Source organism: Glandiceps talaboti, chromosome 22 (genome assembly GCF_964340395.1).
Source record: "Glandiceps talaboti chromosome 22, keGlaTala1.1, whole genome shotgun sequence".
Taxonomy (NCBI): Eukaryota; Metazoa; Hemichordata; class Enteropneusta; family Spengelidae; genus Glandiceps; species Glandiceps talaboti.
Genome location: NC_135570.1, coordinates 5067032 through 5090042, shown reverse-complemented (window position 1 = coordinate 5090042; position 23011 = coordinate 5067032). Strand labels below are relative to the sequence as shown.

General features: G+C 36.2%; 1 protein-coding gene across 2 annotated transcripts in view; it reads left to right on the top strand.

Moving 5' to 3' along the window:
- Nucleotides 1–22614, top strand: part of LOC144451985 (paired box protein Pax-5-like) — a 68755-nt gene extending 46141 nt beyond the window's left edge. The window contains exons 4-11 of one of the 2 annotated variants that reach the window (XM_078142930.1): nt 192–389; nt 1504–1718; nt 14812–14993; nt 15295–15466; nt 15851–16033; nt 17424–17570; nt 19057–19179; nt 19658–22614. In XM_078142930.1, the coding sequence (XP_077999056.1) occupies nt 192–389; nt 1504–1718; nt 14812–14993; nt 15295–15466; nt 15851–16033; nt 17424–17570; nt 19057–19179; nt 19658–19689 (1252 nt within the window). In that variant the 3' untranslated portion in view covers nt 19690–22614. Of the gene's footprint in view, nt 1–191; nt 390–1503; nt 1719–14811; nt 14994–15294; nt 15467–15850; nt 16034–17423; nt 17571–19056; nt 19180–19653 lie in introns of both variants that reach the window. The other variant, XM_078142931.1, reaches the window with a different exon arrangement.
- The last annotated feature ends 397 nt before the right edge of the window (nt 22615–23011 follow it).

Here is a 23011-nt window from a genome sequence, read left to right as displayed (position 1 = left end):
ACTATTTATGTTAAAATGTCATATTTGATAACAGATCGTTATTCATGATAGACTGATAGCATTACTTTTTACATTTTAAACCTTCAGGTTTTTCAAACGTGAACCTTTGATTTACCAACTAGAAATTGCAATCAGAAATGTACATCATGTATAACATATCATTGTTTTGTTTTGTTTGTTTGCTATGACAGATATTACGAGACTGGTTCTATAAAACCTGGTGTCATCGGAGGCAGTAAGCCTAAGGTTGCAACACCGAAAGTTGTCAACAAGATTGCAGAATATAAGCGTCAGAACCCGACAATGTTTGCTTGGGAAATTCGAGACCGTTTATTAGCAGAAGGTGTATGCGACAATGATAACGTGCCCAGTGTTAGCTCCATCAATAGGTAGGTCTTGACTACACTCCGTCTTATCTCACTCTCTCATCCGACTCTCTTTCATATCTCCCTCTCACTTACCCAAAAGCAAGGTGTAAATTTGGAACTGCTTTTAGCGAGTTCTCTAGATGTCATTTTATATGCGACCCTTTTAGAAGAACTTTAACACATTGAATCTTAATTGTACAATTTCCCCCAGTTCATGATAATGGCTCGTGATGGTACAATTTCTCCCATCCGGTGATCTTCTCATCGCCCTACAAGTATATGAAATTAGCTTTTACCGTGCAGCATGTACAAATGTCAGATCACATCGGTTTTTACCGCCTATAAAAGTGGCTACAAAATTTCCCATTTTTGAGAATTCAAAATCAAATTTCAGACGCCATTTACAGTAAGATGTTTTAAGTACAATTTTGCTGACAAAATTGCCCGAGAAGTGAAATCTAAAATTGTTTGCCCCGGAAATTGACGATGGTAGAATAGGCCTTTGTTATCCCATTGCACACTCTAGCTATCTCAGTATGATGCCGCAAAAAATAGTAAAAACTATATATATAATGACTTCAGGGAGTTTTCGTTTTTATCGTTTGCGTTTCAAAATGCAAATTTTAGTTTACGACACGTCCCAAAACACTTGTGTTATTACAGATACGGGCTAACGGATTCCCCGGCTAAATTGCCTGCGTTTCGACAACATCTGATGCAGTATGCAGAGTTTTGTTTCTCAGCTGTTGAGAAATACAGACATCCCAAAAAGACGTACATTCACTGCATAGTGTTTACACCATAACATATTACTTTTCATTGACATTTTCTGTGTCTTTTTAATGTTTTGCATAGTCATGAACTCACAGCCAACAATTTGTACCAAAAAATTCTTGAATTTCTTGTTGAGTTTAGTATTGTTATGGCAAGTAGGGAGGAAATTGGAATAGCTTGCTCGTCTGCCATAGAAGAAATGGCCACAAATTTTCATCACTATTCACTCAATTCTCACTTTCGTCACAAAAAAGTGGGATGCTCAGGCCACCTTTTGTGATCGGAACGGCTGTCGTTTTTATTCAAGATACAAACGACCTTATGTGACCAGTATTCAACAAAAGAGTGCTTTTGTCTCCAGGATCGTCCGAAACAAAATGGCGGAGAAAGCGAAGGAACAGGAGCAACAATTGAAAGGAGTCAATACAACATCGTCATCGGTATCACCGTCATCAACAACCCCTCCAATTACAGTAACCACAGACAACGACAGGTGCTCATACTCAATCAGCGGGATACTGGGAATACAGCAGGGTACAAAACACACTGAAAAGAGGAAGAGAGAAAATCAACCCGGTAAGTCAGTTATTACAACAAGATAAGTCAAATTTATGATTCTTTCAAGCTATTGACCTCATATTTATCCTACTTACTCCGAGTTACTTTTCAAGCAAATATAACATCTTTTCACTTCAACTTTTTGACAACTTGATGGCGCCTTGTATATGAGAGTGATAATTAAAAAGTCTTTTATCGTCACGGGGTGAAAAGTTAACATAAAGTCCGGTAAAAACGTTCGTGTTGTAACTTGCACACGTACCGAACATGGTGTGGGTGGTACTCATAAACGTAAACAGTTGTTAGTCTGTTGTTTTCCTGATTACAGGAATACAAGGTTTGTCAGAGTAACCTTAAGAGTAATTAATAATACTTTCTTTTTGTCTCTGATTTTTGATTGCCTAAGATTGAAGACAATGATGTAAAAATATTCCCCTGTAAACATGACCACTTTTTAACCTCCAACATACTTATTAGTAGTTTGATGCTGAATTGTTTTGAAAAAGTTCTACAGACAGATTCGCATCAGTAAATATGTTGTAACTGCACACACATACACAAAGACACAAAAGCGCGCATACTGCTCCAGACTCAGATTCAATGTGACGATAGCAACACTATAACGTCTGACATGTTTTGAAACTTCATCTCTCCCACAACACAGACGTCACATTTTGTACTACATAATCTATTCACGATAATGTGACTCCTAATCAGAAATATGACATCATTATATCCATTATCGTGGTACAAATCAAACACAAGTGAAAACTTAATTATCTTGATTTTTGTGTGCGTTTACAATTATTCTTACAATTTTGACTGTGTTGTGCTGACCCCGGAACAGCTGTATATACAATACATCACAGTTTTACTTCATATATATTGTTTGCTCATTATCTGTAATAAAAATTCTGTTTTAAGTGAAAATGTATTCGAAAATAGATTTTGACATAAATGGAGAACCCGCGTTATTAGTCAACCATGCTTACTGAGCATAAAAAATTCCCGCCAACTCATGTTTACAAAGATGTCCACTTTAACTGATATATTGCTATGGATACCGAGTTTATTTTAGACACGAATAATTTACAATCGTCAAGGCAATTATTGGATACTAAAATCAACGTGAATTGGTCAATAAATAAGTATTTTCTCAAAGGGAAATTATACCGTTGTTTGAAACGCGTGTTTCTACAAATTCTAGAGCTGTCAGTAAGGAGAATGTTATCTGAGCTCGTTCCTGGTTTTGGCCCGTTTCTCCTTTGATTACCGGGGTATGGTTTAACGTGTCAAAACACACAAAGCCAAGTTTAATAGATTATGAAAAATAATATTCAAGCCCTCCCGAGCTAATTTGTTTTTTAGTAGGAAGCCATGTTTTATTGCTATATTCCCAAGCGTCAAATTTGGTAGCTAGCTGACAAATCCCTGGCCCATAATCTTGGTGAATAATGCCAATTCTGGGTAAATTTGACTTGAAATTTTATTAGCAAAATATCATTATTCAATTCTCGAAGGCTTACCCTTAATACTTTTTTAGGATTCGGGTTAGTCCCCCATCATGATCATGCAATTTTTCCAATCTTTTTCTTTCGCCGCTACCCATTTCCGAGCTTTGGTGAAAAGGTCGAACGTACTGTACAGTCGTTTCCCGCCAAACTACTATATTGGTAACGGCTCCACGTGGACGATTCCGATGAATATTAAATAAGGCACAGGAATTAATTGATGAGTATAAATATTGAGCATGACTTTGGCGATGTCTTCTTTGCATAGAGATCGCTACGTACATTGAACATTAAGCCGACGGCTCAAAACCGCCCTTGGCGATATCTCTGAATGTATCATTATGAATAGACAGTCTCTCTTTTCTTATCGTTCGGGTAATAGAGACAATAAACGTTATTCAAAATATCACTGGGTAGATTAGGATTTTTTATTGCAAAATATATCACACAGAAATCTGAAAAACCCCATGGCGGTGAAATGGTTAGGTATTATTGTCAATCTGCTACCGAGATAAAAAAAAAATTGTAAACGACCGGTCATAGTTAGGTCTTATCGTCACTAAATTGCCAATTTTGAGTGCTTATTCCATTGTCATTTGATCCTAGATAAAATGACTCCCCCCTTTTTTTTTCCAAGAAAAAAAATGAGCGCGAAATTTTGATACAGTAAAGTCAATAGGTGAGTTAGCGGGATGACTAGCTATGTATCGGTTGTGTAAAATCCAACACTGAAATTTTCACTTCCCTAAAGGCTTAATAGGTCCTGCTCATGTATGCAGAAAAGTAACGGTTTGAGCTGTCACAAGCACCATTCATGATACGACGGTTCTCAGGTCAGATGAAGTTAGCTGCAAACTGCGGAACGAGTTTCAAGAAAGTGTCCGTGTGCAAAAATTAACACTCTAGTCAACGATAATTGCAGTTTGCAATCACCAAAAGTTCACGACATTGATTACATCGGATCACACCGAATGATGAGGTATATCGGAGTATCACATTGGTTTATTTATCGTCTGCTGTGATGTCCCGCCAAAACCTAACATCTTTGGCAAAATTTCAAACACTAGAAATTGACAACGATTCGTTCAGATCGGTAATCGGTAGAATGAAATTGAAGGTTTTCTTATAAAATCTTTGAAAAGTATTATTATTCTCTGAAACAGACACTTAGGATAAGGAAAAATCTTTCTGGCATTGTGTATACTCTTTCTTACACGCACCTCTCAAAGGGGGTCTAACAATTGGATACACCCCTCAAAGGGGGTATACGAATTGGAATTATGAAGTACTCGTGTACATGAATTAACCTTTATTACGTCATTCTGAAATTATCAAGGAAAAAGTATCAGACGGAGCATGATTAGTCTTGTTCGTACTTTGCTAGACGTAATTGGAATGGACCGAATCAATCTCAATTCGCGGATTTCGTCTGCCTTGACGCATCGTTCTCCGGAGGATTGAATGTGCCGCCGCTGAAACTATGCTGCCTGAACGTCAAGACAACGGGTCAACACAGAGTTGATCGACTGCTGGCCGTCGAGTTACACCAAATTTAGTTCAATAGCTTGTCTTGTTAACTTTAGTATTTACATACCACCCGAAAGGGGAGTAAAAAAAAGCAATTCAACTATCATTCCTTTTGCAAAAATGGAAACATATGTATGTTTTAATAATTCCATTTTGGTCAAATGCCTGACCTAGCAATCTCAATAGGTCAGTTGGCGATATGATTATGGAAACAAAATTCATTTTTTTGCTGGATGTAAATAATACATTAGGTCGTGAGAAGTGCATCATATTACGACATACTGCTGTCTTCGTCGGGATGCGTCTAGTTACATATCGCAGCCATGCGGAATGATTGCGGGATAATGGCCGAAAAATGTCGTAAAACACTCTGAGCGAGATTCATCAAACACATCTTCTCTTCAGATCTGCAATCAGAAAACGTATTAGTTGAATAAAAAAATTTCAATAATATTCCATCTAAAGAGAAAGCCTGAAAAATTAGCAGACAATTTAGGTATATCGTCCGCTAATAATTGGCGCGAGAGCCATAGTTATGATATGGCTGCAGGGCACTCATTCCCGCCTTATAAACTCTATTCGCGTTTTCGAGTGCAACTGATCTGCTTGAACAAAACAACGTAATGCAAGTTGATTACCCCGAAAGTCGAGACCCGATCACAGCTAGCAATATTCCTCGGATAGACTTGATAATACTGGGCAACCTTTATTGAAAATAACAGTGTATATGGGACAATATACGGCGCTTCATTCCCGTCAATTTAATGGTTATTACATTGCCGGATTATAGCTCTTATTTTCCGCATACCCGCGGGCGATGATACAAGTCAATTTTCGTGTCGCCAACGGCCTCGGAAAGATAAAGCCAAACTGTCGTTCTCATTTTGGGTGAAAGAGATTGAGCCAGTTAATTTTTAGGGGATGAGACTGAATTTGTTTAAAAGGTGCCCAATTATGTATCAAGGGTCTCAAAGTTACACCAAACACCCCCCAAGCAACGCTATTCCCTTTTTGAAGTTTTGCGACAATTAACTTCAACCGGTTACCACAGATTAGATATCACGTGACGTGTTCTAACTTTTTTTGTCGTCAAATTATGTATCAGAAGATTCTGATTTATCCAGTCATGTAAAAACGTAAACCGGATTTCTGCAAAAAAATATTTAAGGTGTATATTTTATTTTCGTTCAGTGCAGTCGTGCATGCTGAAACCCAAACCTCGAGAGGCGACATAAATTCGCCATCCCTCATTTGGGAATTTAGTCGGGTGCTTTGGTCTACCTCCACGACCAACTTCTAGCCCGATGATACAGCAAAGTCCCGGTATATCGGTATTTAACCGTTTCATTGATATTCGCGCTATCGTGGAAGCATAAGTAAGAAGTTTCTCGTGTGAACAACGCTGTCACAGCGTATTAGCTTCAACGGAAGCTCTGTCGCACAATTCCTTGTTTTGACACTTGACTCGGAAACTCACAGCGAATGTTAAATCATTATTAGATTTCCTCCATAGTTTAAAGTTTGTCAACTTTAATTCGCAACATACCTTTGTGATTTACTGTATGACATGATAATAAATTTTAATACGATCACCTAAGCCTTACTCTATATCGTGTTCCGTTTATGGCGGCGGAAATCCACTAACTTGTACCGTTCGCTCTTCTCTCACACAGCAACGCTGACGTAATAGTTAGTTTCTAACACCATTCTCGAATCATGTTCTTGTCTTTGCTTTCTCTCGTTAAATTATGTAAATGAACTGCCCCCCCCCCCTCCACCAGTAATACATATCAGAATATGGAAAGAGAAACTCAGAATTCTGTAAATAGAAAGTGACAACTTTAAGTCAGTCAAAGTAAATGTGCAGTTTAACTTGTTTCACAGTCATTACATGTTACAATAAGGCCTTACTCGTACGAAACACTGACAGAAACTCCATTGCCGGAAAAATGCACATGAAAAATATGTTTATCATTTCCGTTTATGGTAATTGTTCAAGAATTTCCTTTTTTAACTTTCACCAAGCCCAATGACTAGGATGTAGCAACTTCAAAAGAAAAATTAAAAAAAAAAAAAAATAGTGGAGTCAAGAATCTGCATGCAAATAGCAGTTGAAAAATTCCACACTTCGTAATATTCTCTGTCACTTACTCTATAGCGAATTACTCTCAATCAAATTGTTAATTTTAAAACAGCGAGTTAATTTACGGAGCCAGTCAGCTAATTTGTAAAGCGCTTACAGATCACGCGGGACATTTTGGAGTATATTGAAATACGATTACTCATTCGCCTCAGTTTATGTATCCCTAATAATTCATCGGTCGCGTCCCCACTCACCCCACAAACTTGTTCATTACGACTCCTAATTAATTTTGGCAAGACAATTACAGGAGCCCCGTTACTAGTGTACTTGTTCTCATCAATACGGGCAATGTCGTCTAGATATCAAACACAAGTCGTTAAAGAGAACCGCACATTTCTCCTGCCAATTGTTGTTCCCTTTTAAGAATTAAATCTCAATTCAAAATAATAAAAAAAATGGCCGATTATTCTAATTTTTATGAGTTTTTTAAAACTGATAATTGCAATGGAGAAAGGTTGTCAAGAACTTTGGGTCGTAGTAAACAGAGCGAGAATTCCTTTATACAAAACTGCTTTTGTATGAAGGTAGACACCAAGTTCACTCAATGAACAAAGACATTGGTGGCATGACTAACAACTACACGACAGGTTTCGTCGACGTGATGGTACTGAAAAGGAAAATAGTGGCGAACGACTAGGCTTATTCCCTGTTCGATCATGCTGAAAACCATGGCTCTAAATTTTACTTCTCAGACTCGAAGCACTCGTCTTGAAACCCGTTTACTAATTCATTTACCCATATTTTTACGTCGCGAGTTCTAACAACAAACTGAATTCTAATTGTCTTGAAAATTCACCAAGAATGTCAAAACGTCACGTGACGTGTAAACTGATCAACATGCAGTTATGCCTTTCAGAATAAATGTATGCTATGTATAAACCATTCCTTTGTGTGCCGATGTTTGACTTTCTGAGGGGTAGCATTCTCATTGTCGGCTACCTGAATTGTTTTTTTTCTCGATTGCTGACTTGGGTCAGATGTATTCCCTGTTCAACTTTATTCATATTATCAGTATATAAGTCTCATATCCAACGACTTTAATCAAGTTTGCTTTGCTCTTTGGCAGTCATTGGAGCGTATCCATGTTTGTCGTCCTCATAGACTCCCTCATTGCATTTCAATCTAGTTCTTCGCGTTCATTCATTACCATTGAGCATTAGCAAGCTGGGACTCGATTTTCCTCTCACGACTCTGAGTTTCAGTAAACTATTTCTTTGAAATCACTAAATTCAACTTTTTACCCCCACGTCAAAGCCCTCCCTTTACTCAAGGACAGACCTTACTTTTAGGTGTTGCTTTTTACTCTTATTATTTTGCAACTTTGTTTATCTTACGAAAACTAAGATATATCTCAACGTTGAAGGTTACACAGAATCGAAGTTTATTTTCCTCTGGGACGAGGATGGATCTCTCGGTAATGAACCTGCAACCGTTGAACGTAACGCGTGGTGATAGCAAATGAGTTGTAAGGGGGTAGATTGTGTGGTTTTTAGAGTGGAGTTTCGGCGGAAATCCCTGTCTGAGCGTCTGCAAACTTTCTAAGCGCAGAGTAAACAGTCCGCCACTGATAGCATTAAAAGTACTGAAGGCCGGTTGGCCCCAGGGCAGGCGGGCAGCAATAGGTTGCCTTTTCAGTGCGTCGTCTTCCTAAAGAGCACTGGATCCCTTATAATAATACATTTACGTATCTATTACATAGCTAAGAATACCAATAAAGATTGGTATGTCACCAGTCTCCCCTAATACTGCCAAGTTGGGGCACCATGTGACATCTTTAATTATGCTAGAGTAAGAGTTAGCGGGCACTGAGGACCGATCATGACACATGAACTCTCGACACTACGTTGCGATAGCACTTTTTTGACAGTAATTTCCGATTAGTTTTGACGTATACATACCACGTTCTCACCACGAAGGGAAATTGTCTCAACGAAAGAATACGCGTTTTCGATTGGGTGAAAAGTTAGTCTGACGTGTATCTTTTATTGTATAGACATACACCCTGTAGCTTGTTATGTGTATATACGATAAACCAATTTTCTTGGTATTTTAAATTTGTGTTTCATTCTATCGTCAAGTCGTTGACTATCAGCGACTTCTCTCGATATAATGGAACAGCTGGCCCGTCTCTCTCAGCTCCGACTTTCTAGACCAATTTGAGATCATTTTTATGACCACGCATGCAGGGATTTCTCAGGGGGGCATTCACTCGCTGTCGTCCCTCCAAATTTATAGCATACTCTCCGAAGTTTACGTAGCTTTATAGTGCTTCGATCATTCCGTCGAAAGTAAAATAAAAGTCACCCGAAATCTGTCGAGTTTGTCCCTTTTCTTTCTTTTTTTTCGTATTCTGACAACTACGATTGGGGTATTTGGTAGATTGTAAAAATATATGGATTTACTATCAATCGCTTTAGGGTATATTGCAGTAAGGGGATTGGCTGATAATGTGATATCCTATACATTTTTACGAGTCGAAAATGACCGTTTGGAAATCGAGATTATTTCTCTATCTTTTTCAACAAAAAGTGATTTTAACACGATAGTCGACAGACAGTCTAGATTCGAGTTTTACCGTGTAAGGGTATAGTAAGTGCTCTAGAGCCAAAGTTGTGGGCGAAAGTATGATGACGAGCAAATGTACTTGATTGCAGTGGGGACAAAATCGATAGCGGGGGAAAATACAATCATTTCGAACTAAATAGCATTAACATCTGTCGCCTTGCGACATCTCGACTAGATTAAAGCAAATTTCAACACGTTGAAGACCATAGCCACCGTCTAACTAAGCCTGTAGATAGCTATCTCTGTCTCCGTTACAACGATTATGATGTAGAGCGGTAAGCGAAATCGTGCCAAAACGACCGATGAAATTATCGACTATTTGTAGATCCAGATTTAAAAGTTTTTTTTTTAGATCGTTACACAGAGATTAGTGGTCTTCATGTGAAAATTACTTTTGTTGGGGTTTGAGAAGGAGAGTAGCTATCACAAGGTTACATCTTACACTCTCAACGTTCTTCCAAAATGAAACGAGACATCACAGCCGACTTTAATTTCCTCTGAAGAGGTTTAAATTTACCAATAAGACATCGAGTGCACATATTTTGGTGTCTGGTTACTGTGTTGACTTAACTTTACCAGACCCGTTACAATATCATGATATGACAAATAAACTATCACCGTAGTATTTGGATTTAGATAGATAGGCCGCTTTGACCGCCTAATGACTCCCTATCAAAATGTGTGTATTCTTAGACAAACAATAACATCACTTAATTTCACGCCTCCCCAGTAGAAATCAACACGTCCGTCCTTCCTTGAGCCTTGAGGGCGCAATTCGTTGTGGTCAATATAAACTGTGTTCATTTCGTTTCAAAGCCTACAGGAAAAGCTTGTGTTTGATAGAGTTAAGAACAACCACTCCATCTTAATTCTGTTTTGGTTTTTGGCAAAGTAATTTCTGGGGTTTTTTTTGCAAATGGAAGACCAGTGAATGAGGTTTACATGTATGCTAAATTATGTGTGAGCGAACAAACTGCGTGACATCGAGAAATAGAATCGCATACACACATCAGATGCGAGCGTATCAAATTTGTAACATATAGAGGAGTAATGTTTTTACAAGCTCCCTGAGATATTGGCTACTTATTGCAATTCGTAAGCAAGTTGAAATAAAGTTGGCCTTGTGAGCTTTATGAGATCCCACAGGGGAAGTGTGTAGCACTCTATACACTTTTACTGCGCGTTATTCTCTTTACGGTTTCGACGTCGGCAGAGTGAATCAGATCTCTTGAAGAGCAGTGTCTATTTCAATTTTATTTAAGCATTAAATACGCCTATCTTTTTTCCTGAGTACAACTGTGACATAATTTTTTGTATTAATGTAATTAATTTGAACAACCGATGGTACAAAATATAACACTTGTCAATTTTAGGCTATTCGCTATATTATTTTGTACATCTCATACCAAGTTCCTTACATACGACGTCGCCTTTCTTTCAGTATTATGATGATTTTAGTATTCACTTTCAGCGTACCCCATACAATCTAAAAAAAACAACAACCCTATGTTGATATGTGTATCTCATGCCAGTTGAGCGGAACCAGTAATTTCAATGTTTTCTGTCGATTCTAATATTTACTTTCAGCGTACCACTTGTATCCGTACAATGTTTCGTTTAATTTATGCTCATATCTTGTGGACAGAGTTAATATCAATACTTATGTTACATTCAAGGTACATTTTTAAAACAATGTTGATTTCTCAATGTCGGCAAGAGTCAATTACAAAGTTTTCTTTTCGCGTCCCCGATTGTATTTGTTCAGTACACTATGATATTTCTTTCAATACATCGGCTTGAGCTGACAAAATACCCAGTCAAATCAGTTTATTTGTGTACGCGTCAGATTCCATCGAGGCTGTGGTGTGCTATTTGAAACTCTCATAACTCATCGGTTAAATCATTTCCGGTCAAATTTCGGTAGTGGGAAACAGGACCCGACAAATGCGACGTTGACGAAAGTGATGTTCCAAACAACTGGATTAATTAGAGTTGTGCTCTGAAAGATAAAATATAGCATGTGATCACACCATCAATCTCCTCTCCTTGTGTGATGTATCGCCTTGCCTCTACCAACCAATTTAACCGTCTAATCACCAAGTTCACAGGACAACCCGAGCGTGACTAAATCCTCCGATCCACTAAAGAGGGTCCAAATTACGTGGATATTTCGAATTCGACTCGCATATAGTCCCTTTTAATCAGTATCGATAGCAAAACACATAGTTCTTAGTAAGCCATCCAAATATTTGACTAGCAAAGCTTACCATGGGTTTTGTTAAAGTTTCAAGTAACGTATATCAATGTAGCGTAATGATGAGAGACAAACTTCGCGTCAGTTTTGCTCATCCCTACTCCCCACCTAACCAGATATATTACCAACCTACAGTTCTTACTAAATGTTGTCCTGCTATTACACTAGTGTAAAGTTAAGACGTTATGTACCATGTACCAGTAAGAAAAACGAAACTTTAAAAAATCCAACATAAAGTTCTTACTTCAAACTACCAATGAATTCTATATATATAATAGTTTTTGTTCCGTATGTTGACTGTCTTGTCTTGTACGTTCTGGTTTATCCACCAGTGACTTATAGTTGCAAACAGTGAGTTCTACCCGAGTCTTTTTAAATGTTACATTTTTCAAATTTACATAGCCTATGTATGTCGCTGACATGTGTCTACGATAGCTCTCACCTAGGCTACACGTAGACACAGACCAGCGATGTATACAGTAGACAGGTTAGGATTTACGCAGCGTTAGAATGACTGTACAGTGTTCCAGAAAAGATAAGCATAGATGAAAGCAGATACTACGGTATCTCGCATATCTTTTACTGATTCTGAAAGAAGCTGGTGTTTCATGTTCATTCATCATCGCGATATTCACCGCTGTCGGCGACTTTCAAACTAATAAACGTAGTGATTATATTTGCATAGCTATTTGTTAGTTTGTCATCCCCTCGTTCGTCTTTACTATTACATAGTGTTGACGTTGAACAATGTTTCTATTCGACTATATCGTGGTCATTTCGTCGAAGGGTATAATAATTTATTTACTTTCATATTGACATGAGTGATAGGTCTCTTATTGTAGAACAGCCTCCCTTGAAAATAATGGAAGAGTCGTATATGAAATTTGCATAATAAGAAGCGTGAATATCTTGTTCTTTTGGTTTTCTGCAAATCCTCGGATTGAAGCAGCAACTAACCTTGAACAATCCAGGGAGAACCATTCCTGTGTTGGAGAATGAAAATAATATTGCCATTTTTTTTTTCGTCTGTTCTTTTTTTTCGAGAGCACTTAAATACAGAAGCATGCTTCAAAAGTGTAGAACCCATCAAAACAAAATGTCACACATACATAAAATGGACGTGCCACCAATCAAAGCCACCATGGACACTGAAACATGGTGCAAAGTTTAACAAGCCAACGAAAAGCAACACATACACTGAAATTGTTTGAAAACTTTCAAATCTAGTTTCTCAGTTATGAATTCATACATAATAACATAACACGCTTAAAAGAATTTGAGTCATTTATATATGGAATTTAAAAACCATGTTATGATAACTATCATGTTAAAAAATTCGCAATTATTTGTATGTAAAAAAATGAAATCGTCATTTTGAAAGTCAACGTCCTGGTAGCTCTCTGAGAGCAAGGTTGTGAAAATCTCTCTGTTTGTAATTTCTATGATGTAGACACTTTCTATGTCCATACTATGTCCGTGGTATATGTATTCATGCTTGAAAGTAGTGCTGTCATTTAATGTGCCATGGGTCGTTACAACTTGTTCGTTATGAATTCACACGCCGTGTCACCGATGGGGTTGCAGTTCTGTTCACATGAATTGTTTGAAGCTGGGCGTAGATTAAGCACTGTGTACACATTATGATATCGCTATACATATAGTAGTCAGTTACTCAGAAACAGAATGTCATCTGAATAGACAAACTTTCAGTAAGATTGCTACATTGTGTAACTAAAATCTTTACAAGTATTGCTACATTGTATCGTCTGGCAATCTTGCACTACATTTTATCATCTGACTGGACAACAATTTTTACTAACATTGTTTCATTTTATCGTTTCGTGCGAAAAAACAATATTGAAATTGCTACACTTTAATGCCTAGCTCGATAAAAATGTAAGTAAAATTGATACATGTTAATCCTTTCAACGATGAGGATAACCTAAATGTAGCTAAAATGTAGCAATGTTAGTATAATTTTATCACAGACGCTGAATATAGCAGTGTTAGTAAGTTTTACATGTATGTTTAGTCATAAAGACGTGCTGTAACAGTTGTAAGTTAACTAGCTTATAACGTCAACAAAGCAGAAAATCTAATAAGCAAAGTCATACAACGCATCGATAGACTACTGTTGACTTAACGCTGATAATCAAATTTTCATTATTTAATGAGGATAAAATGATTAATAATTAACAATACTGAAAAAAGACTTTTCGTAGTGTTCAAAAACCATTTCACTTGATATGTACCGTGATACTAAAATAACCACACTTTTCATCCCTATAGCTAATAAAAAATCGTCTATGTTTTAGGGTTGAAAAGTGATGCATTCGTGGAGAGTGTTCGCGTATTTCCATAATTCATGTAATGTGTAATTTCCAATAAATCACAAATGCTTCATACATGAAGGTCAAATACAAATAAATGACGTCACTGGATAGGTTTCACAATTATTCGCCCGTACCACTATGTTCTATTACTAGTATAGCTTTGTGGTCAAGCTCTCTCCTAAAGACAGATCGTGGACAGGCCCTGGGTGTCTTGAAATGGATGCGCTCCAGACAATGTATGGATAAAAAAGATCCATTTTACAATAAGTGTTTTGGTATCGCTAAAACGGTGTCACTGTATTCTTTATGTAGAACAGTGTCACTAGGAGATACAATAGAAGCTAGTTAACCTGAAACAGACCGTCCTTTGGATCGACAAAATCTTACTGAATGATTGAATGAATGAATGAATGAATGAATGAATGAATGAATGAATGAATGAATGAAATTTATAGTAATTTTATAGTCTGGCTTGATCGACCAAATATCCACATTTTCTTTGCGTAAGCTTTCGAATTCTGTCGAGCCGGGCGATAAGATGTAGCAATGGTAGTAATATTTTTGTAGCAATTTTAGTTAGTTTTCGTCGACCTTGTTTCAGTTTAAATGGTTTTAGTTGTAATTTTAACTTGAAGAAAGTAAATAGAATGCCCGCGGAGAAAATTACCATTGACAACAGAAATACAAGAAAAAAATCCGAGTAAAGCGCCTTATGCTATCGTTACTCGAGGACAGTTATCTGATCACTCGCTAACCATTTATCTGTTATATTACACAGATCATCACGATGCAACGTCAAATGGTACGCTTAGCCCCCCAGACGAACAGGATAGAAAACGAAGCAGGCCAACATACACATCGGAACAAATAGAGGCATTAGAAAAGGCATTCGATCGGAATCATTACCCAGAGTCGGCAACAGCGGCTTACGGAAGAGAAGACATTATACCTAAATCAGAGGTAAAGCTTACTTCATTTCCAAAGTCTGAGTTGATTAGAGATTATTATACTTCAAGATAACATTGAAAACAACATCTAACAGGAAAGTAATCGGATAAACGACATCTCGAGACGCTTATCAACGAAACTTAGTTATCAACCTATTATTACAAATCGTTGCCATGACAATATTTATCTTGCATATATTTTCGAAGAAATGTCTCTACAGTTTAGATAAACGAACTGTGTCATTCATTGTTACATTTTTTGTGTGTTAAAGTTCGCGAAGATAAACTTGTATTGTTCTCCCTCTTTTTTTCAGCCTACAGCAAACGATTATACTCTGGCGCCTCTAACTCCAGTTAGTATGCTACAAGAAAGCAAACTTTCACTCGGTCATGCACATGGTGGACATGCTCATACACATCCACATGCACACAGTGCCATGGCAAATTCACCACAACACAATCATGTTCCATCTTCATATCAAACCGGTGAGTAGATTAATTGAAAGATATAATGACGTCATCATATGCTTTAGAGTCCAAGGGTCAACTTGTCAGGAAGCAATTTGATACAAATTTCTATTTGGAAAAGAATATACCATATTATCAACTAGAATATTCAGAAAGTGTATGCAATTTGTTTGCCTAAGCTTTTTTCTAAAACATTAGTTTCAAAGCTAACATTTGAAAGAATTCTTTGAGCCAGTTTAGTTAATTTTCACCTACAAACAAAAAAATTGAGCGAGAATGACATGTCATTTTCTGAAATCCATGTTATAAATAACAGGGGGTAGTTGGAAACATTGACAGAAAAAATGGCGGACGTATACGTCATACCTTGCAGACTAGTTAATGTTGTCATGTTCATTTCAGGCTCCTGTTTGACTGGCAATAATAATTCTCCGCAACCGAATAAACTGGACGCAACTGCAGCTGGTTCAACAACGTTGACTGTCCTTCAACCAGTACCGTCGACAAGTATGTCGGGTTATATGACCGAGAGGTCGTCGTTGTCACAATTAGGATCAAACAATACAAGCTTCGGACAGTACTCAGGTGAGCGGGTCAACATATTTTTGACTACAGTGCATCGTTCTCGCCCAATTTCTTCACTGAAACTGGCGACTCTGTAAATATTTAGACACAGAGCGAATTTTAGGCTGATCGATCGCACATCGTTCCCGCCAAGAATGCTAGGTTTGACGACAATAAATATCGAGTCGTTTCCGTCAAGATTTATAACTAGAGATAACGACACTGTACAACACTATAGAATGTTAGGTTTTGACTATTTTTCCCCGCCAAAATAAGTATCCCAGAATGATAACTTGATAACATTTTCATGAAATGTTTGGTCAATTTGACTTCAGTCTTTACGTTAGTTTCCACACGTGTACCCGTCGAATTCAACTGAATCAGCAGCTGAACAATGCACTACGTGTAACTGCCAATATTCTTGACTAGCTAGCAAAATTATCTGGCAATGAAAGAATTGATATTCGAAGCTATGTAAACCACAAAACTATTCCACAATTCTAAACATACAAAAATCACACGATGTATTAATGAAATGATAAAAAGAATAACCTCCTGGGCCTAAACGCCACAAAAGTCGTAGATTATGGAAGAAGATACCTCGTGATATCATTTTAATGAACGAAATAACAATGCATATTACATAATTGATTCCTGGGGGACCAGCCATGAAACGCGTTTACATTAATTTGGTTTGAAGTAGATACACAAAAATCACTTTAAAGCTGAAAATGAGAAGGTCATTTATTGATTGTGATCATTTTGAATATTCAAATTGAATTAACCTTTCATTCTTGACTTGAACTACAACTGGCAGATCATGAACACAAAACACGAGCTGACATGTATTCAAACGCCCTGGAGACACGATGCAGCATGATGTGTTATTTTTGGTAAAATAAATGTCATATCCATCTAGCAATGTGTTGTTGAGAAAGAGTGAGCGAGTTTTTTTAGGTAGTGTTGTTGAAAGTTAAAATACCTGGAATATGACTGTAATCACGGAAGCATACTAAACCATCACTTGCTATTGTCAAAACCTAAACCTAGTCGGAAGCATTATACATAAAAATGTGATGACACAATTTAGTATATGCATACTGAAATGTCGAGGAATCCCTATTGTAAAATGAACTATACTTATAATGTCAGAAGACGAGTTTGATGACAGTATCAGAAGTACGATTTTGATTAACTTGGTATTTTAGTTTAATAGATGTTTTATTGAAGTATTTTCACGCGAATGAAAAAATTCATGGAACGCACCAGCTTTATACCACTTAAATTCTGTTCAGAAGACCGTATATGTATAGTTGGAAAACAACAACACTAGACAAGACGGAGAAAACGGTTATTTTTTCAATTGCAACGGTTTTCTAATATGTAATTAACAAGGTTGTTTTCGTTACAGGTCAATCACGTGATATGAGTGCAATTCACGGATATCCTCCCGTAGCTCCAACAGCGCCCCAGAGTGGCTACCCAGCAAGCACTATGTCCGGTCTCGTACCACCCTTAGTTCTACCGCCGGGATCAGGATCGTATTCAGGCCGAGAAGGTAATTGTTTTCTGTTATTTATGGCACAGTGTCATGATCATTAAAGTATTGATTTATAACCCGTACTCCCAAGCCGGTATTTCAGACATCTTTTTGAGAGACAAATACAAATATGAAACAAGGGGACATATTTCTAATTCTGAAGATGATAATGCATTATTTATGGTGATATTTTTTATGATGTCCACATTGGCGTGTTTGACAGCTCATCAATACGTATTCTAGAATATGAATATTCATCAATTTTCTAATTAATTAGAATTCTAGAGAGATCTTCAATCTGACTCGCCAACAAAGTTTTGTACAAATCTCACATCAGAATGCATAGTCATGCCGTAAAACAATCAAGATTCAATAACGTTCTTATGGTAACATAATGTACATTGTATCTATTTTGACTCAGTAATCAAGTATTAAATCATGTATGATACCTCTTAAATCATGCAACGATTTGCTGCCCTTTTTAGCCATTCAGCTTCTTCTTTGAATTTCATTGATTTGATCAGATCTTAGAATAGTTTATTAGTTTATTAATATTTTAAAGAAGATGGTATACTTGATGATTTTACTTGTTATCGTGACGTAGAACCGTGACCACCACCGGTTATAAATAACGTATTTTTTGTTTGAATGCATACAAACTGTGCTTCCGCGGGCTGTACCGATGGATAAGCGTGAAAGAAAAAGACGTCATTTATTATTTAAAGATTAATACCTGTATATACGCGAAACAGAAAATGAATAAAGAAATAGGTCAATGTACAAGTATATTTGGCACAAAGATAGTGATGGACCCTCGTGTATTTGTGACGTCTTTCATGGATGGATAACAGGAGAGGTCAACGAACTCCAGTCATTACATTTGCAGCAAAACTGCTTTTATAGAACAATCGTATAATTGTAAACGGCGCTTTTTGAGTGTTACAATTACACCAAACTAGTTTAAATATCATATATTTTGTTGTTGTTGTTATCTTCTGAAATTGTACGTGATAAAGACAAAGTATATTTTTAGACTCATGACTTGGTGGCGATGTCTAATGATTTCATATAGTAGCTGTACGGCGCTACATCATTGCATCATATTGACCAAACGCCAGGCTTCACAACATACGATCCAAAGAAGAATTTCTTTGGAAGTCCTGAAATTCAATAATAAACCGCCCCTGGAATTTCCTAGATATTTCCATACGTATAACAAATTACGTCATCAGATCGTTTATGATTTACATATACCAGGTTAAAATTCAGTTAATCGCAAATGATGGTTATTGTATGCTTTAGTTAGTCCCCTTTAATATGCCGCAAAAAAATTACAAAATATGTAACAGCTTGTGCCCCGTTAGCTGTGAACATTCTGGGAAATAATCTTAACATACATTATGTGAAGAATATGGCACCATATGATAAAAAAGTGTAATGTTTCAGTGACCACTATTGTTGTATTTTTTGTGTGACTAAATTTCTCCGTTTTCTTTATTTTTAGCAACTGACTATTCATCACAATTTTCATCTGTACCCTACACACATGCGCAGTACTCCCCAATGTCCAGTATGTCAAGTCACTACAGTGATGCATGGACGCGATACGGATCGTCGGGACTGCTTAGTGAGTTCGTTATTTCTTGTTTTGATTTATTTACCCACACAAATTTAACATCCAAACATCCAAACATACATACGTAGATACATAGATACATGCATAGATACATAGATACATAGATACATACATACACAGATACATACATACATACATACATACATACATACATACATACATACATACATACATACATACATACATACATACATACATACATACATACATACATACATACATACATGCATACATACATACATACATACATACATACAAGTCCTGTTTTCTGAAGTATGTGTTCTTGATTTCTCATTCTATATTACATCTTTTAAATGCATGATTACTCATGAGAATTATGAGAGCTGTTAGTAGATTTGAAATATAGTTATTCCTCTTAAACTTTTGCTCCGGATGATATAAAATTGTAATGTCTTCACATATGTTCTTGTGGTATAATTTCTTACATTTGTGCTTTTGTTTCAGACAGAACTTGCTCATGATCAGGTGAACCGGATGTGACGTAGCAATAAATTATGTAAATCGAGTCGCCAGGACCTGACAAAGGAGCAAAGTCGTCTAAATGTATTGAATTGGAAGTACCGGAGACAGTAACATGCCTAATTTCCGATGGTTTAAAACCATCCAACTAAAATTATATAAAACTGTTTAATCTAAATATCTTATATAAAAAAGTGATATTTTCATCAAAAACAGAAAAGATAAAAGGTTTTCATGGTCTGAAGATCCAATCAACCAGTGCTTTGATGGACGTGTATTATAATTCTGCAAAGACGAGGATAGGAGAGTGTACGACTATTTATGTGTAGTCGTTTAGTAGATTGTAGTTCGACAGTAAAACTATCTTGCCATATCCCATAATAATAAAAACATTTAATTTATTCCCACCTCTAGCAAAACTTCACAAAATATGAACTGCCAAGGTATAAAATATAACTATCCCACCTGAAAACAACAACAACAACTACAACAACAACAAATTAACGCCATGCAATGATTTCATGCCTTCTGCATATTCTTTGAAGCCGTTGATGAGACTTTTCATTATATTTCCACAACAGATATGAGAATTAAGGAATCTGTTTGTTTTTTGTTTTCGATAAAATGGAATTACCTCATTTTTTCAGTTGGATCGCGCACTATATATATATGATTAAAAGTGACTGAAATCAACACAGGCACCTTCACTGCCACAGTAATCATGATTACTCTAATACTCATATCTACTTAAACAATATAAAAAAAAATATCATTATTTCATTTTTTTTGAAGAACTAACGTTAAGAGGTGCAATGTAATATAATAGAAGCTAGTGTGTCGGACCTCGACATAGCCAGACCCCCTATCTTTCTTTTCTTATTCCAATACATATTTGAGGAGGGGGTGTATTGTATAAAGTTCCATTACAATCAGCATTTTTATAATGATATATATTTTTCTTTTTATACCAGCTTAGACACGTATCAAAAGCATTCTGTTTTTTGTAATTGTATATTTTTTTCTGGAAGTTGCTTATATCTGACTCTAGTGTAGAAAGGCAGTTATATCCCGAAAAAAACCCGTGAACGTTTAGCTACAATATTATAACTTCCATGTTTTAATCTATAGGAAACGGTTGTAAAGTAGACAACACGCGTTTTCAAGTACTACCAAGAGTGCACGCAGTTTTGGGTAAAAACCCACAGTATTTGGTAAAACGTGTTTCAATCATACTAAAAAGACATATGTTGTGTATATTTTAGAAAGGATTTTAAGGAGTGAAAAAAGGACATCTCATTTCATTTTTTGTCGTGATTAGCAAATGAAAAGATATAACATGGACTGCTGAGATTTTAGTTCTAAAAGAGGATGTAATCTTTCGTTTTTTATGACAAGAATTATTATATGTGCGGATGGATGTACATCTGGTGGTTGGTGGCTGCCCTCTATCGTCAGAAATGAGATATTGCCACTGGCGTCTTTCACTGTTAAACAGTCTGTATGTCACTCTGTTTTGTAATATATATTAAAACTCAAAAATTGAGCATTCCTAGATGTATGCAAATCATTGGACTCTTTCACTGCCGAACAAACTTAGTCAGTTGCTTTCTTCTATTTGAGTAAAATTTTAGTAATGGCGAGAGGGATACATGTATACAATGGAAGCCGGTTAACAGAAAACGTCGCCTGACTCATCATCAATCTTACCAAGATTGCAATATTTCATCGTCAGACGACAAAATGCTCACTAAGAGTTCTTCCTCTTTCCCGAAAAAAAATGTTACAATTGCTTTGTGTGAGCTACCATTACCTTATCTGGTCGTCGCCAAATTATATACATTGTAACAAGGTATGTGTTTCTCAGACATGTAAATGAAGTCTAGTGTAACAATTATACTCCAACTTTTCTCATGTCAGACGATAAGATGTAGCAATGTCGATAGGATTTTTGTCGCGGCAGACGACCAGTTTTAGCGATGAGAGTAAAATATTTGTCGAGCCAGACAATAAATGTAACAATGTTAGTAAAATGTTTATCGAAACAGACAAAGACTTGTTTCAACTTATCTGGTTTTCATTGTACGTTTAGAATAATCGACGTTTCCATAGCGATGACATGACATGACATATTGGGTATTTCTATCAACAATAAATTCAAACACAGATTTGACATTAAATAAGCTGAAACAAATATTGTCATGTCACTTGCCACACAAGCATCAGAACACGATGAATTATTGAAGGATATACTTTTATGGAAAACAACAGTTATAATAGATATAATACATTGTATAAAATTGATGATTCCCATACGATTGTAATTTTGTTTTAAAAAATTCTTCATTTCTAGTGTTATTTTCAAAACCAAATATATAATTTCTAACAATTCTTTTAATGTTCTTATGTACGACCAATCATTCCAACTATTCTGAAAAAAAAGACCAAATTTTTAAACTTTATGATATTTGTGTTTAGCAGTGAAAGAGAACAAGATTAGAATACAATATATATATACTCAGGTTTGTTATTCCACGCAGCATTTCTTTTGAACTTAATGTCTGTATTTCTTTTTATGATACGTTTTTTGAAGAATCACAAAGTGATAATCCGTGTCGAGTATTCAGTCTTTTACCATATTGTTTTACTTTAACTTTTATCATTGTAATCATGTTAATCATGTTACTCGTCAAATGTATTTCGTTAACATTTATGCGTATACAAGACTTACCCAGATATCCACATTTTGATTTTTCACATCTGTATGTACTATCGGCGTATTCTTAAACAATGTGTACCTATGCAACGAAAGAGCGCCCCCGTTAATGTGACGTATCATGTTCTTAACAACGACTTTCATGTACTGATGTAATATTCATCTAATAATCATAAACTAATTGTCAATTTGCTTTTAAGAGAAATGACATTAACTATTGTAAACTTTAACAAAAGGAGTATTTCAAAAAATAAATAAATACATAAAAGTCAATCGTTATTTCAAAAGTAGTAGTCTTGCAGTGGTTGAAGGAAGGTAGTCATAGGGTATGGAGAGAGAGAGAGAGAGAGAGAGAGAGAGAGAGAGAGAGAGAGAGAGAGAGAGAGAGAGAGAGAGAGAGAGAGAGAGAGAGAGAGAGAGAGAGAGAGAGAGAGAGAGAGAGAGAGGGAGGGAGGGAGAGAGAGAGAGCGAGCGAGAGACAGACAGAGACAGATAGACATATATATATATATATATATATATATATATATATATATATATATATATATATATATATATATATATATATATATATATATTAATCAAACTCATTGCAAAAATTTGAAAACAAGAATGATCGCCAATAATACA